Source organism: Jaculus jaculus, chromosome 13 (assembly GCF_020740685.1).
Source record: "Jaculus jaculus isolate mJacJac1 chromosome 13, mJacJac1.mat.Y.cur, whole genome shotgun sequence".
NCBI lineage: Eukaryota > Metazoa > Chordata > Mammalia > Rodentia > Dipodidae > Jaculus > Jaculus jaculus.
In genome coordinates, this window is record NC_059114.1 from 23,578,484 (window position 1) to 23,594,156 (window position 15,673).

The following is a 15,673-nucleotide window of genomic DNA, read 5'->3' on the forward strand; positions in this document are numbered from 1 at the left end:
CAAAGTCTAAGGACTCTGGTTTGATTTCCCAGGACCCACAGAAGCCAGATGCACAGGGGCCACATGTGTCTGGAGTTTGTTCGCAGTGGCTGGAGGACCTGGCATGCCCATTCTCTTTCTATCTGCCTCTCTCTCTCTCAAATAAATATTTTAAAAATTTTGAAATGTGGCTGGGTGTGGTGGTTTGATTCAGGTGTCCCCCATAAACTTAGGTGTTCTGAATGCTAGATCCCCAGCTGACGGGAACTAACATATCCTGGAGGCAGTGTATTTTTGGGGGCGGGCTTATGGGTGTTATACCGTTTCCCCTTGCCAGTGTTTGGCACTCTCCTGTTGCTATTGTCCTTACGTTGGCCAGGAGGTGATGTCCACTCTCTGGTCATGCTGTTGTTTTCCCCTGCCATTGTGGAGCTTCCCCTTGAGTCTGTAAGCCAAAATAAACCTCTTTTTCCCATAAGCTGCTCTTGGTCAGGTGATTTTTTACCAGCAGTGCGAACCTGACTGCGACATGGTGCATGCCTTTAATCCCAGCACTCAGGAGGCAGAGGTAGGGGGAACACCGTGAGTTCAAGGCCAACCTAGGACTATATAGTAAATTTCAGGTCAGCCTGGGCTAGCATGAAACCCTACCTCAAAACCCACAACCCCCCTCCCCCAAATGTGAAGCACAAGCCAGATTATCTAGTCAATGACCTTTGGGCATTGAAGGCTGAAAATCCCTACAGCAGGACTGGAGGGATGGCTTGGTGGTTAAGGTGTTTGCCTGCAAAGCCAAAGGACCCAGGTTCAATTCCCCAGGACCCACGTTAGCCAAATGCACAAGGGAGCGCATGGGTCTGGAGTTCATTTGCAGTACCTGGAGGCTCTTGCACACCCATTCTCTCTCTCTCTCCCTCATTCTCTGTCAAAAAAAAAAAAAAATCCCTACAGCAGAGCAGAACTTGAGTAAACAGAAAAGAAACACGGGACCCAAGAAGAGGCTTAATCACCATCTGTCTGAGTGAAGAACTGTGAAATCATCACTCCTCCTCCTTGCCATATAATGAGTCAGGAAGAAGTTTGTCCTCTTGCTGTCTATCTGATAAATTCTCCAGCTACCAAAGTAACAGGGAGGCACATCAGGGTTTATTGCTCTTCCTCCTTGCCAATCAGCTGCCCAATAAAGTTTTTTTCTTCTTTTTGCAAAAGCCTGATACTTGTGTGTTGGCTTCTATACCAGTCAGGTAGCAATCCTGATTCTGTCAGCTACTGCTCCTTGAACAAAATTTGTCTATTTCCTTTCACCTTAAGATTTATTGTTATTATTGTAAATTTATTTATTTGAGATCGACAGAGAGAGAGAGACAGAGAGAGAGAGAGAGAGAGAAAGAGGCAGATAGACAGAATGGGCATGCCAGGGCCTCCAGTCACTGCAAACGAACTCCAGGTGCATGCAACACCTTGTGCATCTGGCTTATGTGGGTCCTGGGGAATCAATCCCTTGAACGGGGGTCCTTAGGCTTCACAGGCAAGGGCTTAATCACTAAGCCATCTCTTCAGACCTGTTATTATTTTGTTTTTTAGAGGTAGTGTCTCGCTTAGCCCACGCTGGCCTGGAATTCACTCTGGAGTCTCAGGGTGGCCTCAAATTCATGATGATCCTATTTCTGTCTTCCACGTGCTGGAATTAAAGGTGTGTGCCACCACGCCCAGGTCACCTTAAGATTTTTTTTTTCTTTTCAAATTTTTTTATTATGATGTAATGATCTTTTCCTCCTATTATGCTGGTTTTGTGTAGGCAGTGTCAGGCGCTGTGAGGCCATGGATATCCAGGCCATTTTGTGTCTGGGGGAGCACATTGTATCACCTTAAGATTTTTTCAATTGTTGGACAGCTGTCCCCAACATCTCTTCTTCGGATTTCCAGGTCTGTCCTTTTTCCACGGATGTCTCAGTTCAAATGCTCCCTCCTGAGACACTCCTCTGCCCTGACCATCTACTGAGTAATTGCGGAGTTCCCACACCCTGCTATTCAGCATTCTATTCAGCATTCTGCTCGTGTTCTTCTTCATCCTAAACTCCTGTTTCTTTTTATTGTTTGCTTACTTTATTTTCTCCGAAAGATATATGATCAGGAACTATGTCTTGTTTGTACCGTTTCCCCAGTTTCTAGTCGACCTGGCACAACAGCTGTCATCATGTGAACGAACTGTGATGAGCTGAAGTTCCTGTAAGGTCCTTTCTCAGATTCTTGGTGTATACTGAAAACCCGGGCTCCAATTCTGTACACAATGGACAACCGAGTGGTTTTCATTTACTTACTTGTTTATTCATTCTTGAGACAAGGTCTTCCTATGTAGCGCAGTGTGTGTTGAAACTCACTATGTAGGCCAGCCCGGCCTCGAACTGGCAGCATCCTTCTGCCTTAGCCTCCCCAGGGCTGGGAGCACAGGCATGCGCCAATAGGCCTGGCTGGCTTCCAAGTGTCCATTGAGTACGGGGACGTTCCAGCCCCGGAGTCTCGTTATAACTGCGTACGCGGGGGACAAGAACACACCTCACAGGAACAAGCCTACCTTAGAAGAACGGAGGTAACAGCGGACAGGAGCGTCACCACAGTTCACATTCGATTAAAACAAAACCCTATGACTGTGGGGGCTGGAGAGATGGCTTAGTGGTTAAGGCGCTTGCCTGCGAAGCCTAAAGACTCACGTTCGATTCCCCAGGACCCATGTAAACCAGCTGCACGCGTCTGGAGTTCGTTTGCAGTGGCCGGAGGCTCTGGCGCGCCCGTTCTGTCTCTCTGATAAATAGATGAATCAAAATAAAGTACTAAAAAACCAAACTATGACGCCGAAAACACACGTTTCCGTTCCTTTAACTCTCGGGTTGCTCTACTGGCTCGGGTTCGCAGGGCTTTTCAAGAGGTGTTTACGGGGAGGAAGAGCCCTGGCTGTCACGCACGCGCATCGCACGCGCCCAGCGCCTACCGCCAATGACACCGGCTAGCGGGTTCTGACGTCATCAGCGCGGCGCCGACGCCGCGGAAGGCCCGGGGACCTGTCCTGTGGGAGGCGCGCCCGGGGAGGCCCAGGTGGGCGCCTGCATATCGGCCGCGCGGCTCGGGGGCGGCTCGAAAGCTTCGGCGACGCCAGCGAGGGGCGCGTGGAGCCGTGGGGTCGCGGAGTCGGGCGGCAGGAGGAGCGGCGTGGAGTTGCAGCAGGGCCCAGCGCCGACGGGCGGACGGCGGGGCTGCCCGGCGCGGGTGTCCCGGCGATGTGTGGCGCTGAAGCGGCGGCGGCGGCGGCGGCAGCGGGCTCGGCTTCGGCTTCGGCTTCGCGGCGGTGCCCGCGGCGGAGGCGGAGGCGCAGGCTCCTTCTGAGGACCTGGCGAGCCCGGGCCTAAGCGGCGGCCCCGCCAGGCCCCTGCACAGCGCCCCGGGCCGGGGCCCTCCCTGCCTCGCCCTGCCCCGGGAGCCTGCCTCCCCGGCCGGGGATGAGGCCGGGAGGCGGCTGCGCGGGGCCCAGCACAAAGGTTTGTCTGCAGGGGCCGCCGCCGAGGCCGCCGCCGCCCCTACCACCAGCATCCTAGAGCCGCCCGCCGAGGCCGAGCCGGCTCCGGAGCCCTCTTCCTCGCCGGTCCCCCGGGGCGGCCGGTGCCCTTCTCCCCGAGGCCCAGAGGCCGGAGTTGCGAGCACTTTGCTCTCCCGGCTGCTAGGGGACCGGGCAGCTGCGCAGCCCCGGTCACTCTCGCCTGTGGGAGCCCTGCGGAGCATGTCGGAGAACAGCGACATGGAGAAAGCCATCAGGGTAAGGGGGAGATGCCCGCTGTGCCTTGCGCACTCCTCGCATCGCAGAAAAGCGAGTGCATTTTGGGTGAGGTTCCAGCGTCTGTGGGTTTCGGTCTCCAGGGGATTCCGTGCAGCGCGTGTGACAGCTCACAGGAGATGGGTTTATGTGAGTCGGCGGGGACGGGGCGAGGGTACCTGACTAACGTGGTTTGCTCTTAGCCAGAACCGAAGGTGAGTGGCGTGGAGCTAGTTGTTATGAGTGGGATGGTGGGGCTTCCTAGGAGTCTGTTGTCCCATCGCTCCTTGGTGTCTCCGCCGTGCTTCCCCGTGGTCGGCTGCAACAGCACTTGGAGTGTCTTTTGGCCCATCAAATCAGCGTCTTCGAAACCCGAAGTTTCATAAGGTGGTTGTCTTCCTGCAAAACCTGTTCTTTGGGGGGGAATAGATTGTTTCTTGTCTGTGACTTCTGTGCTTTTCCCTCGACTTACTGGGGGTCAGAGTTGATTGAGGAGGCTTGTGACAGTGGCTTGTGACTTGCTGCTTTGTTATCCAAAACGAAAGAGAATGTGTGTGTTCTACAAAGACCTAAAGTGTGATAAGTTTTTCAGAATCTGCTTTTCACTTTATTTTTCTTTTTAAAAATTTTGGGGGCTGGAGAGATGGCATAGCAGTTAAAGCGCTTGCTTAAGGACCCATGCTCGACTCTCCAGAACCCACGTTAGCCAGACACACAAAGGTGAGGCAAGCACAAGGTTTCACATGCCCAGTAAGTGATGCAAACCCCTGGAGTTTGATTTTAGTGGCTGAAGCCTTGGCCTGCTGATTCTCCCCCCCCCCCCTTAAAAAAATAGGTGTGTGTGTGTCTGTCTGTCTTTGCTCCATTTCTAAGATAGGGTTTCGGGCTGCTTTACATCGGTGCTGAGGAATTGAACCCTGTTGGATAGACTTTGCAACCAAGAGCCTTTAATCACTTAGCCATATTTCCAGTTCTACTTTTTTGCCTTTTTACAAGCAGATTAAAAAAAATTAAAGTTTATTTATTGAGAGAGAAAGAAGCAGGTAGATAGAGAGATAAGCTGTTGCAAATGAATTCCAGAAGCATATGTCACCTTGTGCATCTGGCTTACATAGGTTCTGGGGAATTGAACCTGAGTCCTTTGGCTTTGCAGGCAAGTACCTTAACCTCTAAGCCATCTTCCAGCCCTAAATATATTCGTTTTTAAAGTTTTTTTTTTTTTTAATTTGAGAGGAGAGAGGTTAAAAGAATGAGTGAGTATGGTTGTATCAGGCCCTGTAGCCACTGAAAATGAACTCTAGATGTATGTTCCAGTTTGTGCACCTGCCTTTACTTGGGTACTGTGGAATCGAACCCAGGCCAGCATGTTTTGCAAGCAGATACCTTTAGCCACTGAATAATAATCACCTTAGCCTCTTAAATATGTTTATTGAGGCAAGGAATTGTCTATCTTTCACATAGTGATATAAGAATTTCTCTTTTTAGCTGGCCATGGTGGCTCATGCCTTTAATTCCAGCACTTGGGAAGCTGAGGTAGGTGGATCTTCCTAAGTTCAAGACCAGCATGGGCTATAAAGTGAGTTCCAGGTCAGCCTGGGCTAGACCTTTTTCAAAAAAAAAAAAAAAAAAAAGAAAAGAAAAGAAAAAAGAAAACAAGGGGCTGGAGAGATGGCTTGGTAGTTAAGGTGTTTGCCTACAAAGCCAAAGGATCCTGTGTGGTTCGATTCTTCAGGACCCACATAAGCCATATGCGTAAAGGGGTGCGTGCATCTGGAATGTGTTTGTGGTGGGTGGAGGCCCTGGCTGTGCCTCTTTCACTCAAATAGATTAAAAAAAAAATATATATATATATATATATATATATATATATATATATATATATATATATATATAGACAGTAACCTGGGCGTGGTGGCTCACACCTTTAATCCCAGCACTTGAGAGGTAGAGGTAGGAGGATTGCCATGAGTTTGAGGGCACCCTGAGACTACAAAGTGAATTCCAGGTCAGCCTGAGCTTCATAGAATGATTAAGACTACCTCAAGTAGATGAAAGTAGATATCAATGTTCAGCTCAAATCATTTATATTAGAATCTCAAGTGAGGGACTTTGGTATTGGGCAGGTTTTTTTTTTGTGTGTGTGTGTTTGTTTTGTTTTTCAAGGTAGGGTCTCACTCTTATTTACAATTTTTTGGGGGTAGTTTTCTAATAAAAAAATACTGAGATGAGGGCTGGAGAAATAGCTTAGCGGTTAAGCGCTTGCCTGTGAAGCCTAAGGACCCCGGTTCAAGGCTCGATTTTCCAGGACCCACATTAGCCAGATGCACAAGGGGGCGCACGCGTCTGGAGTTGGTTTGCAGTGGCTGGAAGTGGCGCCCATTCTCTCTCTCTCTCTCTCTCTCTCTCTCTCTCTGCCTCTTTCTTTCTCTGTTACTCTCAAATAAATAAAAATAAAAATGAACAAAAAAATACTGAGATGATTTTGGTGGGTTCTAGAACATGTTCTGGAAAAGTGAACTCTTTAAAGTGCACGTAAGGTACTTTAAGGCCTGTGGTCCATGTGGTCTCTATCTCAGCTCCTGTTGCTGTGGGCTAACAGCTACATAATTCATGGAAAAGAGTAGGTGTGGCCAGGTGCCAATAAACTAGCATCCCTCTCCTGTTGTCTTCTTTCCTGTCTTTCTTTCCCCTCTCCTCTCCTCAAAATATGTACTTACCTTCAAAACTCGTCAAAATGCTCAAAGGAAGTGACAGTGGAATGCTCGGCACTGAGGCCTCTCTGTTATACCCTCCTTATGCACAGAGACCATTGAGGAAGAGGTGACAGAAAAAAAGGAGAGCAGTGTGTTGGATACTGTCTTCTAGACATTAAATAGGCATTGCACTCATGACCTCATAGTGGCTGACACTATCTGTATAAGACCTACATAATATGAGGGCAAGAAAAAGCGATTGTATCAAAATAAAGAGGGATGATCTGGAAAGAAGGAATCAGTAAAGGATGGATAAAGAAGAGAGGTACAAAAGAGGGTGGTTGCCAACAAAAAGTTAGAAAGAAAGCGAACATGGAATACTGTATTGCTGATTTTGTGCTTAAGAAAACCTTATAAGAAATAGTTTCATAAATTATTTATTTGCAAGGTGGGGAGGGAGAAAAAAAATGGGCCCGCTATGGCCTCTTGCCACTGCAAACAAACTCCAGACTTTGTGCCACTTTTTGTATCTGGCTTTTTTTTTTTTTTTAAGAGAGAGAGAGAGAGAGAGAAAGAAGCACATAGAGACAGTGGGCACACCAGGGCCTTCTAGCCCTGCAAATGAATTCCAGACGCATGCACCACCTTGTACATCTAGCTTATGTGGGACCTGGGGAATCAAACTTGGTTCCTTTGGATATGCAGGCAAGTGCTTTAATTGCCAAGCCATCTTTCTAGCTCTTGTTTTATTTTTATAGGGTCTTACTCTAGCCCAGGCTGAGTAGAACTAGCTCTGTAGTCCTAGAGTGGCCTTGAACTCAGCTCTCCTCCTACCTCTGCCTCCTGAGTCCTGGAATGAAAAGTGTGCCACCACAACCAGCTCAGTCAGAGCTTCTAATTAGCGTAATTAGTATGAGACCAGCAGTCAAAACTTTATAATGTGAGTGACAAAATTTTTTTTAATTTTTTTTTATTTATTTGAGAGTGACAGAAAGAGGGAGAAAGAGGCAGGGAGAGAGGGAGTCTCAGAGAGAGGGAAGGAGGGAGGAAGGGAGGGAGGGAGGGAGGGAGAGAGGGAGAGAATAGGCACGCCAGGGCTTCCAGCCACTGCAAACGAATTCCACACGCATGCGCCCCCTTGTGCATATGGCTAACATGGGTCCTGGGGTATTGAGCCTCGAATTGGGGTCCTTAGGCTTCACAGGCAAGTGCTTAACTGCTAAGCCATCTCTCCAGCCCTGTTATTTATTTATTTATTTTTTTGGAGATAGAGTCTCATGTCACCTAGGCTGGTATCATACTTGCCATGTAAGTGACAATGACTTTGAACTGATCTTCCTTCTACCTCCCAGGTGCTATGATTACATGTATGACACAGGTCCAGCCTAGAATAACTTATAGCTTATGTGGGACCTGAAAATTCAAACATGAGATTTTAGGCTTTGCAGGCATCTTCAGTAAGACATCTCTGTAGCTACCCCCCCAAATATAAATATTTATGCATACACACACACACACACACACACACACACACACACACACACATATATACACACACACATATATATGTATGTATGTAGGTATTATTATTATTATTATTTTTGGTTTTTCAAGGTAGAGTCTCACTGTAGTCCAGGCTGACCTGGAACCTGGCATTCACTATGTAGTCTCAGGGTAGCCTTGAACTCGTGGAGATCCTCCTACTTCTGCCTCCTGAATGCTGGGAGTAAAGGTATGTACCATCATGCTCAGCTCAAAATAAAATATTTTAAAAAAATGTGATTTCTTATGTTCAAGGGGAATAGTACCTAATTCTCAGGGACATATAATACAGCCACAGACAGAGAGAAATATGAGTTACAATAATTAAGGGAAAACTAAAATGGGTGGTACTAGAGATACACACAACCCTATGCCCTGGGGGACAGTGGAAGCTTCATAGACCAGGTGGCATCCAGACCAGTCAAGGAACATTAATGAATATGTACGTGTCAGGGACATCAAGGCTGTAGACCAACATGGGCCAAGACAACGAGCGGGAGACACAACTCAGGACAACGCAGTGTTTGCTGTGGTAAAGGGATATAATCTGCTCTGAAAAGGTTATACAAACAGAGATAATCTATGTCAGCTTTAACCCCTCACAGTTTACCTATGTCCCCACTGTGACACTACTGAGACAAGGTCTGCCCTGTCCTCACACTGACCCATCACTGCCCAGGGCAGCATGCTCCTGATACATCACCAAGTAAGTAAACTTCACGTAAAATAAAAACTCAGCCCAAGTAGAAGCAGCATCAAAGCTCCTATACTAACCTGCACCACCAGCATATTTTAACCTTTTGTGACAGTGTACTGTTCGGGAAGCAGTACATGCTTTATTAGAGTCCTCTTCTTGAGGTTTCAAAGCCTTGAAACAAATTTATTTATGTATGTGTCTGCACTACCATGGATGAATAGTTACTAAGGCCAATAATCAAACCCTTACCTCCTGCTTCTCAGATTACTAGTTTTTTCCTTCAGATACTAACAAACTTGCAACTAGAAAAATGGAAATGAAGTCCTGGAAAGATATTTAACCTAACAAAGAATCCATGAAGCAAGAAAGAATCTGTGTCATTACTCCACAGTCTGAACTTGACTAAAGATGAAAACCTTACTTGACTTACCAAAGATTTGCACAAGTACCCAAGAAGCTAGGAGGAGCCTGAGACAGGAGACTGAACTCCAGGCCAGCCTGCTGTACATAGTGAGACCTCATGTCAGGAGAGAGAGTGCACGTGAGAGCCAGCGTTCACAAAAATAATAGTGGGAACATAAAATTAACTTATTCTTCAACACAGTTCTTCCAAAATGCCATGTCCATAGGTAAGGAAGCTTAGTCAACCATCTAGCCACAGCCCTCAGATCTGCTTCATAGGTGCAGGGATGTTGACAGATGCCTGCTTAAGGTGGGCCAGGGATCCCTGAGGGATTTTGGCTGGCTTGTTGTGCTGTGCATTGATGTCCTCCAGCACCTGCTGCCAGTCCCTCTGCTTCATTGATTCTGGACCAGCACATCTTTCAGTTGCAGTAAATTCTTTAGTTCTGATACCTGCCCCCCCTTTTTATTTCTGATGTAGGGTCTCACTCTAGTCCAGGCTGACATGGAATTCACTCTGTAGTCTCAGGGTGGCCTTGAACTCATGGCGATCCACCTACCTCTGCCTCCTGAGTGCTGGGATTAAAGGCGTGTACCACCATGCCTGTCCCTGAAACCTCCTTTTTGATAACTTGCTCTGGCTTCTGAATAGACAACTAATCTTTTTTGTAGGAAAAAGCACTTGTCTGTCTTGCAACATCCAGAAACTTGTGGATACACTGATCAATACCAGTTTGAATTTCTTCCTGATCAGTGCCATTCACATAACCCTGACTCACAAGAGAGGTAAAGCAAGCCTGGAATGACTACTCCAGCTCATCCACAAGCCTGCTGTTTGGTGATCTGGAAGCTCCAGGCACTGCTTGAAGGAGCAAGGCCTAGTGTGGGAGATGTGGCAGGGACCTGGGGTCAGCCCTGTCAACATGCTGCCCTGGGGAGTTGCTATGTCTGCAGTGGAGACCTACATCTGACTTTATGTGGGTACTGGGAATTGAACCTGGGCCATTGGGCTTTGCAAGCAAGTGCCTTTAACTGCTAAGCCATTTCTCTGGCCTTAGGAGGAAAAAAATACATTGGTCTGGGTGTGGTGGCACACCCTTTGACTCCTAGAATTCAGGATGCTGAGATAGGATTACTGTGTGTTTGAGACCAGCCTGAGCTACAGAGTGAGTTCCAGTTCAACCTGGGCTACAGTGAGACCTTGTCTCAAAAAAAAAAAAAAAAAAATCAAAAGGGCTGGAGAGATGGCTTAGCAATTAAGGTGTGTGGTGGTTTGATTCAGGTGTCCCCTCCATAAATGTACGTATTCTGAATGCTATGTTCCCAGCTGATGGAAATTGGGGAATTAACACCTCCTGGAGGCAGTGTATTGCTGGTAGTGGGCTTACAGGCACTATAGCTACTTTTCCCTTGCCAGTGTTTGGCACAATCTCCTGTTGCTGTTGTCTACCCCCTGCTCATGCCATCATTTTCCCCGCCATCATGGAGTTTCCCCTCAAGTCTGTAAGCCAAAATAAATCTTTTTTTTTTCTCACAGACTGCTCTTGGTTGGGTGATTTCTGCCAGCAGTACGAACCTGACTGCAACAAGGCACTTGCTTACAAAGCCTAAGAACCTATGTTCACTTCCCCAGTACCCATATAAAGCCAGATACAAAAAGTATCACATGTGGCCTGGGTGTGGTGGTATATGCTTTTAATCCCAGTACTCAGAAGGCAGAGGTAGGAAGATCACCATGAGTTCGAGGCCACCCTGAGACTACAGAGTGAATATTCCAGGTCAGCCTGAACTAGAGTGAAACCCAACCACGAAAAGCAAAAAAAAAAAAAAAAAGTGTCATGTGTATTTGGAGTTCGTTTGCAGTGGTAGGAGGCCCTGGTATGCCCATTCTTTCTGTCTCCTCTCTCTCTCGCTGCTTACAAGTAAATAAATACAAAATATCAAAAGCAAAAACAGTACAATTAAAATATATAAGCTAAACATAAAAAATACATACCTATGGGCTGGTGGGATGGCTTAGAGGTTAAGGCATTTGCCTGCAAAGCCAAAGGACCCAGGTTCAATTCCCCAGGACCCACGTTAGCCAGATGCACAAGGGGGCACAAGCGTCTGGAGTTCGTTTGCAGTGGTTGGAAGCCCTGGCACACCCATTTTCTCTCTCTCCCTCTTTCTGTATCAAATAAATGAATAAAATATTTAAAAAACCTATATACATACATACAGGCTGTAGTTGCATTTATCTGTGAGTCATAATTTAGGGACCCTCATGTAGGAAATTTCACCAAAATTGGTTTAATCCAAGTTGATGTCTTTGTTAATTTAAAATAGCAAATTTCTTTTCTTTCTTTTTTTTTTTTTTTGGTTTTTCAAGGGAGGGTCTCTGGCTCAGGCTGACCTGGAATTCACTATGTAATCTCAGAGTGGCCTCAAACTCACAGTGATCCTCCTACCTCTGCCTCCCGAGTGCTAGGATTAAAGGCGTGCGCCACCACGCCCGGCAAGATAGCAAATTTCTATGTTTGTCAATGATAGCTTTAAAGAGTTGGTCCAGGGCTGAAGAGATGGCTCAGCAGTGAAGGCTCTTGCTTGCAAAGCCTGTTAGCCTAGGTTTGATTCTTGAGTACCTATGTAAATTCAGATGCACAAAGTGGTGCATGTATCTAGAGTTTGTTTGAACCATCAAGAGGCCCTGATATGCCCATTTTCTCTCTCCTATAGTCTATATATATCCTAGTGTATTGTGTATTATGGTGGCATGTACCTGTAATCTCTGTACTTGGGAAGCTGAGGCAGTACTATTATAAATTTGAGGCCAACCTGGCCTACTTAGGCCCTATCTTTTGTCTTTCAGTAGGATTTTTGTTTATTATTTTTTTTTATTATTTTTGAAAGCAACAGAGAGAGAAAGGCAGAGAGAGAGAGGGAGTGAGAGAATGAGCGTGCTACGGCCTCCAGCCACTGCAAATGAATTCCAGACGCATGTGCCCCTTGTGCATCTGGCTCACATGGGTCCTTCCTGGGGAATTGAGCCTTGAACCGGGGTCCTTAGGCTTCACAGGCAAGTGCTTAACCGCTAAGCCATCTCTCCAGCCCTTTCATAGAGTTTTAATTAGGTCATGCCTGCCTTTTCCTTTGTGATTAAAACATGTAAGGAAATCTGTACATAGCCAATTTGAAAGGTGTGTGGTGTGTATGTTAACTTCTTTGTCTGGCTGGTCTTGATGCTTTCATAGTGGTTAGCATTTGTGTTGCCATCAACAAAGATGGCAGAGTTAAACCTCAGGAGAAGGGCAAGAGGTATAAGAAAAATGAGGTCTGGAAATCAGGTACATAGAAAAGACTGGCTATACCCCTCCTACCTTATGTACAGTCAAGTGTCCATACTCCACCTCTACACATTGAACTTTTGTTTTCCCCCTCTTGGTGTTATTGTTTTTGTTTTTCAAGGTAGGGTCTCACAGTAGCCCAGGCTGAACGGAATTCACTGTGTAGTTTCAGGGTGGCTTCCTCCTACTTCTGCCACCTGAATGCTGGGATTATAGGTGTGTGCCACCACGCTTGGCTTTACTTGACTTAAAAAATTTTTGTTATTTGAGAGAGAAAGAGAGAGAATCGGCATTGCAAATGAACTCCTTATGCATGCGGCTTATTTGGGTACTGAGGAGTTGAACCTGGGTCCTTAGGCTTCATAGGCAATGAGCTTAACCATTAAGCCATCACTCTAGCCCCTTCCTTGACTTTTACAGTGAAGAGGCATTTAGTAGATGGTGTGTGTGGTTGTGTGTGTGTGTAGTGCTGGAGATTGAGTACAGGCCACTTGCATGCTCGGCAAGTGTCGTACCTCTGTTTAACTGGCCCTAGCGCAGTTACTGCATTTTGAACATTTTGAAATTCCCCACCTCCAAAAACATTGTCTACTCAAATAGAGCCTGAGAGATGAGCTGAATAATTTCTTTTTAAAAAATATTTTTTATTTATTTGCAAGGGGGGGGGTGAGGGAGGGAGAGAGAGAGAGAAGAAAGACAGAGGGAATGGGCACACCAGGTCCCCCAGTCACTGCAAATGCACTCCAGATGCATGTGCCACTTTATGCATCTAGCTTTACATGGGTACTGGAGAATCAAACCTGGGTTGTTAGGCTTTGCACTTGCCTTAACTGCTGAGCCATCTTTCCAGCCCCTGAATCATTTCTCTTACTCTGGAATCTTTGTATTATTGGAAGGTGTGGTGGTTTGAATGTCTCCCATATCCTTATGTGTTTATGATAAAGCCTCATAAGTAGTCCACAGCTGGTGGAGCCTTTGAAGGTAGAGCTTTGCTGGAAGAGGTGTGTCACTGGGCGTGGGCCTTGGGATTTCATAATCCAACCCCTACTTGCCAGTGCTGACTGGCTCACAAACTCTTGCTGCCTCCTCACAGCTGACGTGACACTCAGCTGTGAAAAGATGTGACACTCAGTTGTCTACTCTGCCATGCTTTCCCTTCCATGATAAAACTTGTTCTGTAAACCGTAAGCCGAAATAGTCCCTTTCCTTCCATAAGCTGTCAATGTTTTTTCCCAGCAATGAGGAGACAACTGCTAAAAAAGGCAATGACTGAGTCATGGAGACAAAATGTGTGACTGTCGTGGAAGTATAGGTTAGCCTATATTTAGAAGATAGGGTTGGTTAGTCATTGTAGTTTACCTCTGCTTAATTAGTCAGCTCTTGCATGTGTGCATGCCATGGCTTGTGTTTGGAGACCCAAGGACAATCTCATGTGTCTGTCCTTTGCTTTGTACCTTATTTTGAGGCAGGGTCCATCATTGTTCACCACTATATTTGCCAGCTTGTTGGCCCACAAGCTTGGGGGTCATGGGCGTCTTCCATCTCTACTTCCCATCCTGCCGTATGTGTGCTGGGATTACAGATACGCTCATGTCCCTACATCTAGCTTTACATGGGTTCTGGGGATCTGAATTCAGGTCTTCTTGCTTGCACATCAAGGGCTTTATCCACAGACCCATTTCTTAGCCCGTTACTCAGTTTTGTTTTGTTTGTTTTTTTTTTTTTTTCCCCTGAAGTAGGGTCTTTAGCCCAGGCTGACCTGGAATTCACTATGTAGTTCAGTGCTGGGATCAAAGGTATGTGCCACCATGTCTGGCCCAGCTTTTTTCTTGGTTTTTCGAGGTAGGGTCTCACTCTGGCCCAGGCTGACCTGGAGTTCACTATGTCGTCTCAGGGTGGCCTTGAACTCACAGTGATCCTTTTACCTCTGCCTCCCAAGTGCTGGGATTAAAGGTGTGCGCCACCATGTCTCAGTTTTTTAATAGAAGAATAATCCTGTGCTCTCCCCCCTTTTTTAATCTTCATAGGAAACCTCCATTTTAGAAGAATACAATATCAATTGGACTCAGAAGCTTGGAGCTGGAATTAGTGGTCCAGTTAGGTAAGAGATCCATGTGAGAAATGTGTCAAATTGCTCTGAGAAGGGTCATTTGAAATGTTTCTTGAATTACAAGCTTCAGATGTTAGGTTTGAGAATTAGCCTTAATCAAACAAGTATGTTTGCTGTTTGATTTTGATTTTTAAATTGGGAATTGACTGTAGGGTCTCATGATGTTACTAAACACATACTGGCTATACCCCCAGCTCCTGATAGAAGTTGTTTTTTTTTTGTTGTTGTTGTTGTTTTTTGGTTTTTCAAGGTAGGATCTCACTCTAGCCCAGGCTGACCTGGAATTTACTATGTAGTTTCAGGGTGGCCTCGAACTCATGGTGATCCTCCTACCTCTGCCTTCTGAGTGTTGGAATTAAAGGCATGTGCATGCCTGGTGCTCCTAGTAGAAGTTTTATATTAGGGTTTTACCTCTAGAGATACAGTTGAGTAGTCAAGTCACATAGTTTTTATTATGGGATTTCTTAAGATTTTGAGAGTCATCTGTAGCCAACTGAGTTCATTATTTCTTCACTGGCTCATGGTGGTGAGTTAATGTCTTGAAGTATGACCTACTGCCATGGGGTCAAGTTCTATGAGTTTTTTTATGGTCTTCTTGGGAGTTTTGTTTTATTTATTTAGTTATTTTGAAACAGGATCTCTGTAGTCCAGGCTGGCCTCAGACTTCCAATGATCCTCCTGCCTCTGCCTCCTGAGTGGGCAGATTTGTTTGGCTGCACCCTGATATATCCTTGCTTAGAATTGCAATTCCTGGGGCTGGAGAGATGGCTTAGCGGTTAAGGCTCTTGTTTGCAAAAGCCAAAGGACCCAGGTTCAACTCCCCAGGACCCGTGTAAGCCAGATGCACAAGAGAGTGCATGCATCTCGTTTGCAGTGGCTGGAGGCCCACTCTCTTCATCTCTCTCTCTCTCTCTCAAATAAATAAATAAATATATTTTAAAAAATTGCGATTTCTGCCAGGCATGGTGGCACATGCCTTTAATCCCAGCATTTAGGAGGCAGAGGTAGGAGGATCTCTGTGAGTTCAAGGCCACCCTGAGACTACATAGTGAGTTCCATGTCAGTCTGGGCTAGAGTGAGACCCTACCTTAAAACTCCTCCTGCCTTCCCTCCACCAAA

The 15,673-nt window shown here is 46.3% G+C and overlaps 1 protein-coding gene across 2 annotated transcripts in view; it reads left to right on the forward strand.

The window, feature by feature from the left end:
• Positions 1-3,468: 3,468 nt before the first annotated feature.
• The window catches only part of Mapkapk5 (MAPK activated protein kinase 5), a 42,177-nt gene continuing 29,972 nt past the window's right edge, over positions 3,469-15,673 (forward strand). The window contains exons 1-2 of one of the 2 annotated variants that reach the window (XM_045132374.1): positions 3,469-3,787; positions 14,472-14,545. In XM_045132374.1, the coding sequence (XP_044988309.1) occupies positions 3,752-3,787; positions 14,472-14,545 (110 nt within the window). In that variant the 5' untranslated portion in view covers positions 3,469-3,751. The remainder of the gene's footprint in view (positions 3,788-14,471; positions 14,546-15,673) is intronic. The other variant, XM_045132373.1, reaches the window with a different exon arrangement.